The 13500-nt window shown below is 37.6% G+C and overlaps 1 protein-coding gene across 2 annotated transcripts in view; it reads left to right on the top strand.

Annotated features, from left to right (window-relative positions):
* The first annotated feature begins 6722 nt into the window (after positions 1–6722).
* The window catches only part of si:dkey-40c11.2 (drebrin-like protein A), a 58097-nt gene continuing 51319 nt past the window's right edge, over positions 6723–13500 (top strand). For both annotated transcript variants that reach the window (XM_047381713.1, XM_047381712.1), the window contains exon 1: positions 6723–7037. In XM_047381713.1, the coding sequence (XP_047237669.1) occupies positions 6946–7037 (92 nt within the window). In that variant the 5' untranslated portion in view covers positions 6723–6945. The remainder of the gene's footprint in view (positions 7038–13500) is intronic.

Below are 13500 nucleotides of genomic sequence, written 5' to 3'. Positions count from 1 at the left end.
CACAACTGCAAATCTACTAAGACAAGACTGTCCACCTAAACTGAAAGTAGGAGAAAAGGAAAAACAGCCCAAACTGCTATGAGTATGCTTTTCTTCAGCAGGGTCAATAAAGCTGATCAGAGGTGATGGAAAGATGGATGGGGCTAAAGACGGGACAATCTTGGAAGAAAACCTGCTAGACACTTCAACACATTTGACTCTGGTGTGGAGGTTCTAGCAGAACAGTGAGTCTAAACATACAGCCAAATCATTTTCATGTTGTACAAAAGCCCATTTAAAGTCCAGACCTGCAGTCAATTAGGAATCCATTGAAAACTGTCAACCTCCATCAAACTTCATTGCAACCTGATTGGTTCAGACTTTTATTGCAAAACCCCCCCCCCCAAAAAAACCTTATAATTTTCTTTACACTTTTGATTTATGCACTACTTTGTGATGTTTTTTAAAATAAAAATCCAGTAAAGTACAGTGAAGTTCATGGTTGTAACAGAACATGACAAAATGCGAAAAAGATCAGAAGAAAACAGATGAGAGGCACTACCTAGAGGAGGGCAGCAGATTCAATGACAGCACATTCCTTCATGTTTTCAGGCATGCTCTAAATTAATTTACATGTAAATTAGACCTGCCTACATTTTGCTCCATAAACAAAACCCAGACATGTCTCTCTAAATTAGGGCGTTTAAAATTTAAATAGTTAACACTATGGCACCTTGGTCTAATTTAGAAACTGTTTTGTTTGAAATGGCTATAAGCTTTCAGTTGTTTAGGCCTGTCATGTTTCATGAAAGGGAAGTGATCTCTAAAACTACAGTATAAGGAAGCCAAGTGGTTCTGTTTATGATGTCAATGGGAGGAGCGAATTTACGTACGTGCTTGTTTTCAAGAACAAGAACGTACATTTATGTGGCTAACTTATGCACACGCCGAGGCCCAAGGAAGACATATCTCAAAGTTGTTGTGAAGCTGCATAGCTGAGCGCTGGAAGACTGATGAGAAGACTTCCAGATTAACAGAACATGTGCAGATCAGGACCAAAAGATAAACGTGACTTTGCTGTCTTTCTTCAGACTTTTAACTTCCTGTAATTGTGTCTGGGTATCTCTAACTTGACCATAATTGTCTTTCAAGGGAACATCCTTAAGGTATTTGACCCCATCTGGCAGCTTTATAAGTGGCATACATTTTCAACACACTTCTCCACATCAGCAACACTTTCAAGTCTTTCCCACATACTCATTATAAGCATACGTCCGAATGTCTGATTTAAACAATAGAATGACAACTTGCAAGTAAATAGATCAAAGGTGTGAGGCACATTGTGATCAAAGGTGAGCACCTAAAAACTGCGCTCAACAATAGTAGAGATGCATCAAAATAATATTACTTGAGTTAAAAAAAAGCAGTCATCATTAAAAAAAATCCTTAGGTATGACTAAAAAAGTATTTTGTCATAACAGTACACAAGTACTAAATAACCATTTGATCGTGATGTCTCATTTATTTTCTGAAAAATATGTGATCATAATTCAGGTATTTTCAAAAAAAAGAAATAAAAAGTAAAATTAAAAAAGCATTTTACAAAACAACAAATTATGGGACAAAAAACTAACCTTTTCATAACATAGAGCTTTTAAAATCAATATCTGCATTAGGTTTCTTATGTATCTTTAAACAATGCAAACTACTCCTATATATATTTGGTTAAAATATGCTTATACTTATGCAAGAGTAGGGTTACTTTAAGAAAACATTACTCAAGTAGAAGTACAAGTATGTTGCAGAAAAAACACACCAAAGTACATTTTTTTCTGTTTTTTCTCAAAACTTTGATAAAGTAAAGGTAATGGAGTAAATGTAACTTATTACTACCCATATGAATAAATAATGAAAGATATAAAACAAGTTTGTAAAATAGCGACAGAATTAAAATAGTACTTTTACCAACTTCGTGTCAGTCATATAACATTAAATAAAATACTCTAGGTTGAAATGTGTGATTGTAAAATGACAATAAGTGAAACATTTAAAAGGTGGATGAATGGTTGTGCAAGGCACTGTCACTATTAAATAAAAACACACACCTGAATGACTGAGCTGAAAAGTACCAAGGCAGAATCCGGTTTAAATAGATCAGAACACCTGGGAAATATTGTGATAGAATAATATAGACATGTAATAGGATAATAAAAAGTTTGAGGTGGCCTTGACTCAGAGAAAAAAAAAAGTATTTGTGTAATTTGAAATTGGGAAGTTTAAACTTCAGCTCTGCCACATGCTGAAATATCTTTCAGAATATAAGTGAGTAAAAGAAATGAGCGAAAGCAAAGCACCTCACAACATTTGAATGATAAGATAAGCTTCATCAGATAAGTCAGGACATTTAGCAAATTAGTTGCCTTACTTTTAATAATCCAACTATGGATTATTATCCAACTATGGATAGTTTGAGGAGGATGTGTCAAAAAAGTACACAACTTCCTTCTTCTGCTCTCGGTCACCCATCAATGACCTGTACAGGAACATTTATTCAGCTAAGTTTTGGTTTTTGAAACCAGCCACTTGGAACAATTGATTTACCCAATATCAGTGTTAAAACATGAACCATAATCAAACCTCATCTCGCCAGAATCCAAGGAATGTGTTGCAGTTACCAGTTTTGATAAGTGAAGGAATGTTCTCCGGCATGATATTTCAGTTGAATGGTGTGGTTTTACAATCTAATTACTTCTCCTTTCATTGTACAATAAATAAATAAGTGGATAGGATCTAGTAAGACAAGTTCAGACTGAGAAATTCACTGGTGCAAATATCAACAAATTAGAATATGTTGCAGCAACATTTTGTTCTAAGGACAACTTGAACATAAGTAGTGACGAAGGGTAAACAGTTTATTGTCTCTCAAAGGGCTCACACAGGAATTTCAGCCAGTACATGCAACAAAACAGCAGGTCAAAGCTCAAGGTGTGACTCACATACTCCAAACACGTTTGACCTTTTAACACCACGCTCCAAGCCTGAGTTCACATAAATCTGTCATGAAAACCTTGATATTCCCCAGTAAAGATCTGCAATTAGACAAACCTACAAAGAAGGAGCTTAGTTGCTGATTAAAAGGTTGTTTTGTAAATTTGGAAGTAGATTATGATCTGTCTTTCACGTACCATCTTAAGCACATGGGTCAGTCATAGGAAGTACTGAATACTTTAAGACATCTGCATTGGTGTAGAGTGAGTTAAGGAACAAAAGGGACCCTTGGAGGATGTGTCTGACTGGACCACTCAGCACTCTGTCACCCACCCTCAGACCACTGGTTTAGGCTATGCCAGGAAGTCAGTAAACTGACCAATTAGACTCCCATCAATGGAGAAGAAAACTCACTAAATGAGGAAAAAAAATCCCATTAGCTCACATTCACACATACAGACATGCACACACACAAATGTACGTACACACACAAATCCCCTGGATGAACAAAACTCCCACATTTAGACCCCATCCTCAACAACAGCTGCCACCGCACCCCAGCAGAGGAAATGCCAAAGTCCTCTGAAGTGGAGCATAACAGCACTGCAGTTCTCATCCACAGTTGGAAGGGTGGAAAGGCAGGAGAGCTTCTAATAGCAGGAAGTCATAAGAATAATAGCAGCGTGAGGATGTCAGGCTGCTTGTCCTGGCAGCATGCAAACTGCAGCAAAAACAGCAGTCACACAACTCTGAATTGATATTGATTAAAAGTGTGCGTGGGGAATAGAGTGCATTTAACATCAAACAAGTCCTGAAATAAATTTGCTAAGTATCAAGTGTATTTAATGTGTCTTTATTATTCAAATACATAATATAGTCCTGTAGCACACTTGTAGATATTAAGTCCTTAGATACTTTTTCTAAAAAATGTAATTTATAATCTTGACCTGCTACTCTTTTCTTTACTTTTCATTAAGTGTCTTAAAACACCAAAGTAACAAGAAAGTCCTGAGAATAAAAACTGCATTTATGTTGGAAGCATGTTTTTCAAATTTTATCTCTTAATAACCACAAAATTCAATGCATTCCAATGGGTCTTTTCAAGATTGATCAACACAGGGTGGTGAATACTTTAAAATGATCTGATTTCCAGGACTTGGCACGGATTCTGAATTATATTTAGACTGGGCCATATTTATACTAGGCCATTCAAACAGATTAATATACTTGATCTAAACCACTTTACTGTATGTCCTGCTGGAAGGTGAACCTCCACCCCAGTCTCAAGTGTTTTGCAGACTCTTTCAGTTTTTTTTTCTGGATTGCCCTGTATTTAGCTAGCAATCTCCCCATCAAATCTAAATGATTCCCCTGCCCTGTTGAAGAAAACCATGCCTACAGCATGATGCTGCCACCACCATGTTTCACCATGGGGATGGTCTGCTCACGTAGTTATTTTCTCCACAGCTTTATCACTGACCTACTTGCCTTGTTGTCTTGATCCTCATGATGGGGTTTGTTCACTAATGAACATCTGAGGCCTACACAAAATTGTTGTATTTATTCCAGGATTAAATTACACACAAAGCTGGACTCTTATTTAATAATTATGTTAAATTTGTAGGCATTTAATTGAACTGGATTATATTTAGGGGTAAAACAGAAGTAATGTCCTCATAGACTTTTCAGAATAGTATTTTTAAACAATTTTTAAAGTCAGTCTGTCTCAGTCCTCAGATTATTTGGGTTTTTGTTTGGGCTTTTAATTTGATCATTTCCATCTTGTTATATTCTTAAGCTTTTGTCAATGGTTTGTCTTTACTTCTATTCCTACCTTTGGGAACCTTTGGAAAACCATTTCAGGCGACTACTTCATGAACCTCACAGTGAGAATGCCAAGAGTGTGCAAAGCAGTAATCAAAGAAAAAAGGGGGCTATCTTGAAGACTTTAAAATATAAAAGATGTTTTGAGATATTTCACGATTTATTGTTTGCTACATAATTATATATACATTTGCTTCATAGTTTTGAGGCCTTCACTATGGCTCTACAATTTAGAAAGTAATAGAAGTAAAGAGAAGCTACTGAATGACAAAGGTGCATCCAAACATTTGACTAGACATTTGGTAGTGTATATAATTGTCTTTTAAATGAATACTCTTTCCCTTGCAAGGAAGTATTTTCTTTCATGGGGGATTGCATGTGTGTCTGTGTCAGTCCTATGCCCATTAGAGGATTACTTAGACATTGTGAACTATTTCCACATAAACCTTATGTCCTGTACAACGGCTCATAATGAAAAAGACCAATTTCTTGTAAATAACATAGGCGTGAGACTTCAGAGTATAAAAACCTGTGACTTTTATCCTCTGCATCTTTCCTGGATTATCTAAGAATGGCAGCTAAGCAAATTAAAGAGCTCAAGAACATTCACATAATCCACAATCCTAAACCCTTAGTGACCCGCTGCCAAATACAAGTGCATGAGTGCCCACAGTGTGTGAGTGTAGTGCAAAGGATGTCTATGAGTCTGTTGTCAATTTGTGTGTGTGTGTGTGTGACTGAAAAGACCCCAAGTTGCTTTTTAATACTGAGACTGTTTTTTTTTGTTGCAATAATCAGAACCAGTTCCCATGAAATTGGCCCTTCTGTGGCTTGTTGAGAGATAGCCTCGTCTGTAACTTGCTTTTCTGCACTCTGTCAGGGCCCACTGGGGGCCACTTTAAAGACAAAAAGGTTTAAGAAGGGCTGTCAGAATAACCAGAACTATTGCACTTGTCGCTGCAGCCGCTCTTAAAGCATTTTTGTTAAAAACAAAATGTCATTAATGAAATTACCACAAAATAAATAAAATAACTAATTTGTCTGCATGCTGAAAATGTTTAACTTAAGGCATTATGACATCTGAATATATTAGAATAGTATCAAAACACTTTTAATTTAATAAATGGTGAAACTCATTTAGATTTATTGAATATGGCTTACAACAAAAGAAAACTCCACTCAACTTTCAACATTACATAAAACCAATACTTGATGTTGATTTTAATTAAATAAATATTACGTTATGGTAATGTTATGACCTACACAATAATGGTGAGACAGTTGTCCAGCAGACACCCTCTACAAGAATGGTAGGGCAAAAAGATCAATGCTGAAGAGGCTGATTCTTCACAGTTCTATCCAATCAGGTGATTTAAATGATTGTGACTTACAGACAAAATGTAGTTTCTTCAATAATTACCATAGTATATAAATGCAGTCCTTTTCTCATCAGCCCAGGTAGGATGGTTCTCACATTCGTCTCTGGTTCAGGAGTGGCTCAACACAAGGAAAAAAACAAACAGTTGTAGCCCATTTCATGGATACATCTATGAAGCAGTCTACATTTGTGAGAAAACATAATTTGGGGTCTTAGTTATAAACCATAATCCATTAAAATCTACAGAAATAAAGTTTTGAAATGTTTCTGAGCTTGAGTTTTGGAACTGAATTATTAAATGTACGTGATGTTAATCAATTATTTATTTATAATTGTTTTTTTTTTTTTGCTGTATAGCAGTCGATCAGTTTATTTACATAAAATAAGTTTTAGTTCCGTTTATGAACTGGAAATGTCAATTGACAGACATTGCACAGGAACACTTTCCTCCAAATGACCCAGCGAGTGAAGTCATTATGCTTTCCACTCTCTCAACAGGAGGTGGGGCTTTTGGTGAAAACGTATTCCACCCAACTGCACAAAGACCAGCATGCAGTCACAGTCTATCCTCCAAACCGTGAGTGCGCACACATCGCCCGCTCTGCTTTGGAACTACATCGCCTGAATCTGCATCATTTTTCTGTGCGTCTTTTCCAGGCCGATCTTTAATAATTCTGTGGCCGCTTCCAACAGATTGCCCCCTTCCCAAACAAACCCCACCAGGACCCGTGAACACTTGAAGTTGTGCGGGAGTGGTCCGGGAACTTTTTGCGATAATGAATAGGCAAACGGTCAACCTTGACACCTACAGCCTGTCGCTGCTCACAGCCAAAGAGGACATCCTCAATCCACGCTCCTCCACCAACTGGTAACACTTTTTAAAATGCGTTTAGTCTTAAAGTAATACTTTCTGCAACTTTCGTGCCTTTGTTGACTCGTCCTTGCTTTTCACATTGTTTTATAGTCTCATAGTTCTGCATAACGAGAGTGCGCACGCAGTTGCGTAATGGGGGTTTGATTTGAATCCAGTCGGGGATGTAGAGTTGGCCAACTCAGGAAGCTGCACGCTACTTCTGCTATATTTACCAGCACATAGTAGCTGAAGAATGCAAGCGGTTTTATCGCGATAAGGTGATGTACTTACGCTGGAGAGAGCAGCACCTGGCCTGCAGCCTGTTGGTGGCCTCACCCTGGCCCCGCGCTCTGGGGCTGCTGTCTCTCTAGTGGAAGCTCTCCTGGGATCGTGTTTCTGCTGGTGAGCTGATCTCAGACAGGGCTCGTTCTTTCAGGGAGAGACTCTTTAATTTTACATGTAACACGGCATGCATAAGAAACAATCATACAAACCAGCACATGGCAGTGATTACACATTAGGTTAAACATATCTGCAATGAAAAAGGGGTGAAACCTCGAAAGTTCAAAAAATAGTAACAGTCCTAGAATTACTAATTTTCCTTATTTTGCTGGTTTATTAAATGATGTTAAGTTGTAACCACACCATCTGATGCTTTGCTCTTGCTTTTTTCTGTCACAAAGCTTGCTCAGTCTATCTGTGGTGACACATCCATCTTTCCGCACAGAAGCAACCTCCGCATATAGATTCATTTTTACACTTCATTTATTAGGGCCTGGGTCATTTCCAGAATCAAACGGATCGTCTCTAGCTATACCCTCTAGGAAAGTTAGGTGGACCTTGGTAGTACTGGGTTCGATCTCCTTTAGGCTTCAAAACTGCCTTAATTTCTCATTGTATGCATATAACAATGTGTAGGAAATGTTCCTCAGGTTTTGGTCCATATTGACATGATGGCATTCAAAATATTTTTCAGCTGCACATCCATGACACCAATCTGTGCCACCAAATCCCAGAGGTGCACTATAGGCTGAACACTGATAAAGTTTTGTCAATGGAGTACAGTGAACTCATTGCCACCCTTAGGAACCCAGCTTGAGATGATTCCAGCTTTGTTACATGGTGCATTATCCTTCTGGAATTAGGCATCAGAAGATGGGTACATTGTGGTGATAAAGGGATGGACATTATCAGTATCATTACTCTGGTAGTGTGTTGCATTTAAACAATTGTTATGCACCAAAAGGCCTAAGGTGTGCCAAGGAAATAACCCCCACATTTTTATACTACTACCACCAGCCTGAACCATTTATTCAAGGGAGGATGGAGCCATGTTGTTTATGGCAAAATGTGAACTCACACAACATTGCACCTGAAAGCAAGACTCGTCAGACCAGGTTACGTATCTGCTGTTGTCCAATTTTGGCTACTTTTGTCTTTTAAATTGTAGTCTTAGGTTTCTTCTTAGTTGACAGAAGTGGCACCTGGTATGGTCTTCAGCTGCTGCTGGTCGTCTGCTTTAGGATTTGACATATTCTGGTTTTAGAGATAGCTGCTTTGCCTTTCCCTATTCTCAAGCTTGTCTAGCTATTGTTGTCTGACCTCCACAAATCTGCCACCCACCGGATATGTGTAGTATTCTGATGTAGTCCGGCCAGCCTGTGGGTATATGTATATATACAGGGGTTGGACAATGAAACTGAAACACCTGGTTTTAGACCACAATAATTTATTAGTATGGTGTAGGGCCTCCTTTTGCAGCCAATACAGCGTCAATTCGTCTTGGGAATGACATATACAAGTCCTGCACAGTGGTCAGAGGGATTTTAAGCCATTCTTCTTGCAGGATAGTGGCCAGGTCACTACGTGATACTGGTGGAGGAAAACATTTCCTGACTCGCTCCTCCAAAACACCCCAAAAATGGGTCAATAATATTTAGATCTGGTGACTGTGCAGGCCATGGGAGATGTTCAACTTCACTTTCATGTTCATCAAACCAATCTTTCACCAGTCTTGCTGTGTGTATTGGTGCATTGTCATCCTGATACACGGCACCGCCTTCAGGATACATTGTTTGAACCATTGGATGCACATGGTCCTCAAGAATGGTTCGGTAGTCCTTGGCAATGACGCGCCCATCTAGCACAAGTATTGAGCCATGATATGGCAGCCCAAACCATCACTGATCCAACTCATGCTTCACTCTGGGCATGCAACAGTCTGGGTGGTACGCTTCTTTGGGGCTTCTCCACACCATAACTCTCCCAGATGTGGGGAAAACAGCAAAGGTGGACTTATCAGAGAACAATACATGTTTCACATTGTCCACAGCCCAAGATTTGCGCTCCTTGCACCATTGAAACCGACGTTTGGCATTGGCACGAGGTGCAATGTGCAATCAATGAAGACTGGCTACCAGGCTGGTCCAATTTAGCCATGAAACCTCCCACACTAAAATGACAGGTGTTTCAGTATCATTGTCCAACCCCTGTATATAGTTTTGATGATTTTCTGCTTACAGCTAATTAAAACACATAATTTAAGATTAAAATATTAAAAGATTAAAATATCAGATTTAATAAAAAGTATATTTAATACCTGCTTAAAGGTTCTCATTTTCAAAAGATACTTTTAATCCTAAATAAAATAAAAAATAAAATAACACATACCAATTGGTTGAACATTCTAATTTATTAAATGTTACTGTACCTAAGTCAAGGTTCAAGGCAATGAGCTCCTGTGGAACTGTAGGGGTGATTCGGATGATGTGGTTCTCTGGTACCTCACTGATCCAGTATTTCCATGTTTAGGTGTTTCCTTTCAGCTTGGATGTCTCAAAATAGAAAAAAACTAGAAAAAAGAAAGAATACCTTAACATTGACTTGGTAAAGTTTAGAAGGGTGAGTAAATGAGGTTTGAGAAGGATTCAGTAATGTCTGAGTTCTACCCTCTCTTTTTGTGTATTTTGTAAAGATTTAGGGATTGAGGATTTGTCTGTGCAAGCTAATATGTATTTTTTTAATGTGCACATGTGCAGCTTGAGGTGCTGAGGAGTTTGTTTAGAACAGAGTGGGAGGCTTGATTCATTGAATGATCCCGCCCCCCACCCTGTGACCTTAGGGTCCTTGTGTGCATTATCTAATGACCTTGTCTTCTGAATGGGAAACAGGGCTTTTGTCAGCAAGGCACCCAAAAAAGAGTAGTGTTTTCAATGCATCATTCATTCAGACCTCAATGCTGTGTGTACGGCTTTGAAGATCTCCGCCTATTCTCTTTGAACACCAAGAAGGTGGTTCCTTCTGGGCTGGAAACTTGCACTTTGTGCATGTGTTATGAGTTTGTTCTTGAGAACAGATGAAAAATAAACTGCTAAAAGTCATGTTTTAAATGATTGTATAAATATATTGTATATTTATATGAAAGATACACCTAAATGCAACAAATAAGAATGCATTACCAGGGGAGTCCCAGTGAGAACTATTAAAATGAGTCCTGCAACAGCTAAGCCTAGTGTAATAGCAAAGGGGTGGGGGTGTGCAGATATAGTACAGTATAGTTTACATATTGCAAAGCATGTTAAATTGGAAATCTTATGTAGCAAAGCTTTAGAATGGCCAGTTAGTATATTGAGTACCTTATGGGCTGTTCTTTAAAGACATTTTTTCTGCAGGACACTTTGATACTGTGTGCCAAGTTTGTGGAAAGTTTTCTCTAGTAGAGATTACTGCAATCAGGCACGTACACATTAAGTAAATATGTGATTTCATTGCAGTAATAACTCAGTTTGACAGTTTATATATAAAGTGAACAATTCAGGTCTGATTTGTTTCTAAAGGAACAACAGAACTGTACAAACTTTATTAACCAACCTTTTTTTTTTTTATTTGCTCACAAGGACCCATAGTTTGTTTTTTATGCAAGTTATTTTTTTATATATTCATTTATAGCCCACTCTTTGAATCCATCTGTTTTCATTAGATTTGCCTTTTTGTGTTCTTTAAGTAAGTTATATGATGCATTACATGTGTACTTGGAAGAGAGTCTCAAGCTGGAATGATCAAATAGAATGCTTGCGGCAGTGAGATTTTTGACTTGGAAAATTGGACATTGTCAAGCCATCCTGAGGTCAATATCCAATATGGCCGCCGTGTGTAGTTGCAGGAATCAACTGTTTATTCGCACTCCTGATGGTCTGGGTGACACTGAATCAGTGACACTCAAAGTTGTGCACAATCTCTAAATGTAAACATGCTCCTTTTGTGCCTCGATGCATAAAATGGAAATACATTGTTATTAGCTTGTACTGCTAATACTAGTTAGCCTGGTCACTGACCCTAACCCTATGCATATGCACATCCTACTGGAGGGTGCTGAATTTGATTGTGATATAATTACCCTATCAGAGTTCTGGCTTTCAAGACAACTTGAATGCAGTAATAACCCTGAGCAAAAAGCACTCCTAAACATGAGTGATGAAATCAATGTTGAGTCTAACCTATAACAGACAACTTGGCAAAAGATCAATTTAGGCACTTTTTTAGAGGCAGTCTATTAAGAAAATAAAACCATACAAAATAAGGAAAACATAAAAAAGAGGGAGGCTTTAAAACTTATCAGCAAATTAACAGTATCTAATGAATGTTATGAAGAAGCAGAATATAAATCCAGAACAAACCTGACACAGGACTAAAGTTAACATATCTGTCCAGCAAGTTTCATCTTATTGTTGGGACATAATGCCATGTCTGGCGAAGTGCCTTTGTTTGATGTATTGGCTTTGATACATCTAATTAAATTGTGTATTTGCGTGACAAATTAGTTGTAGTCCCCATAGGTGAAGGTTAAAACGTTCTTTTAGCTACCTTGCCTGTGTGTAGGTTGTAAGTGGCTTTTTCTGGCTTGAATTATTTGATGATCATTGTTAAGTTGCTTGATAAGCAAATCATTCTTCTGAAGATAGTCAGGTACAATGACTAAGATTAATATTTTCCAAAATGCAACCAGCAACTAAAGTCAAACTTCTAAGGATAAAAAAGAGTCTAGGGTTATTTAAATCAGAAAAAGAGTAAGAAACTAGGTGTGGCTAAAGATTTTCATGCATTTTTTTAGCTCTGCACCATGGGAAGATATTTATTTACTTTCAGTAATGAAGCATAATTTATTAAAATTGGTTTACTGGAATAGACCTTAACATTGTATAATTGTGAAATGCTTACAGTTGTTTTGAAAGGATCTAACACTTAATCAGGAAAGCCTTTTACTCAAGACATTTTTGGTGGTTGAAATGCAGGGCAATCTGTCATCACATTGTTGTAGTCAAACAATCCCATTCATTCCAAAATCACCTCAAGCAACGCTGACAGCTTTAAAGACTTTGACTTTGCTTCAGTAACCCTTAAAGTGGTAATGTGAAAAAGTCTTTATTATTTGTATGGATATGCTGAAAATTGTTTTCACATACTCAAACACAACATACCATCCTAACTTTAGTTAAATATGTAAAAAAAAACAACTATGTTTTACTTTTACTTTAGGTTTAAATATGTACATGAGGTTAGCAAATTTAGGGTTAATTTAGGCTGGGTTGGTTTAGTGTTAACTAATGGCTAACTCATTTTCATTTGTGATGTTATTCCTCCTCTCCATCCCCATGGACCCCTGATTTAAATTACCAGTTTAAATTGTATTAGACCCACTATTGCAGCACGGGCCTGGGGTGTATGTGTTGCTGGTACTTGCTAGAATTTCCACAGGCTCATGCATGATTAAATGATACCTAAGTTTACCTTAAGTTTAAGGTTACTTGCTACATAAAATACACCTGTGAGCATAAAGAGAGAATAGTAGGGTGAATGATAAAATGTGTGTGTGTGTCTGCTTATGCATTTATGGTTCTAAAGTATGAAACTATAATATCTAAAGCTTCCCATAGTTTAAACTTCTTTTCTCAGGTTCTGTTTTTTGCTCTGTGTCTTAGTTATTCGCAGTCATATCAATGCTGGCTTTTGATATGCAGGCTGTTATGTAGTAATCCACATCTAAAGCTGTGTAAAATGTTACTGATAACCTCACTGCAAGCTGCTGAGAAGAATTATTCTAATCGAACAAGATTGATTGATCTTTCACACAAATGGCAGCATAGTATAAAAGCAGCTTACTGAAAATGGGAAGTTAAAGACTTGTACTTTGAACCAATGCCCAATCTGCTCTGTGATTTTGTCTCTCTCTGTTTGCTTCTTGCTCAACACCTGGCTCTGGCTGCCAACGTGACATTGATAACCACTGATTTCTAAAGAAATGCTTGTGTTTTTGCTTATTTTGTTTTACTATGAAACACTTGCAAAGCAGTTTCCTGTATTTTCTTTGTTTGATATATGCATTTCCGTATACTATATTGTACCAAGCCATGTTGGTTGTAACCCTTACCCAACCCTCAGAATGTCCTGCTGTCTGTGGGTGGCCTCTTTGAAAATTATG

The sequence above is a fragment of the Girardinichthys multiradiatus genome, chromosome 12, assembly GCF_021462225.1.
Source record: "Girardinichthys multiradiatus isolate DD_20200921_A chromosome 12, DD_fGirMul_XY1, whole genome shotgun sequence".
Taxonomy (NCBI): Eukaryota; Metazoa; Chordata; class Actinopteri; order Cyprinodontiformes; family Goodeidae; genus Girardinichthys; species Girardinichthys multiradiatus.
Note: the sequence above shows the minus strand (reverse complement) of the source record. Positions and strands in the feature narration are given on the sequence as shown.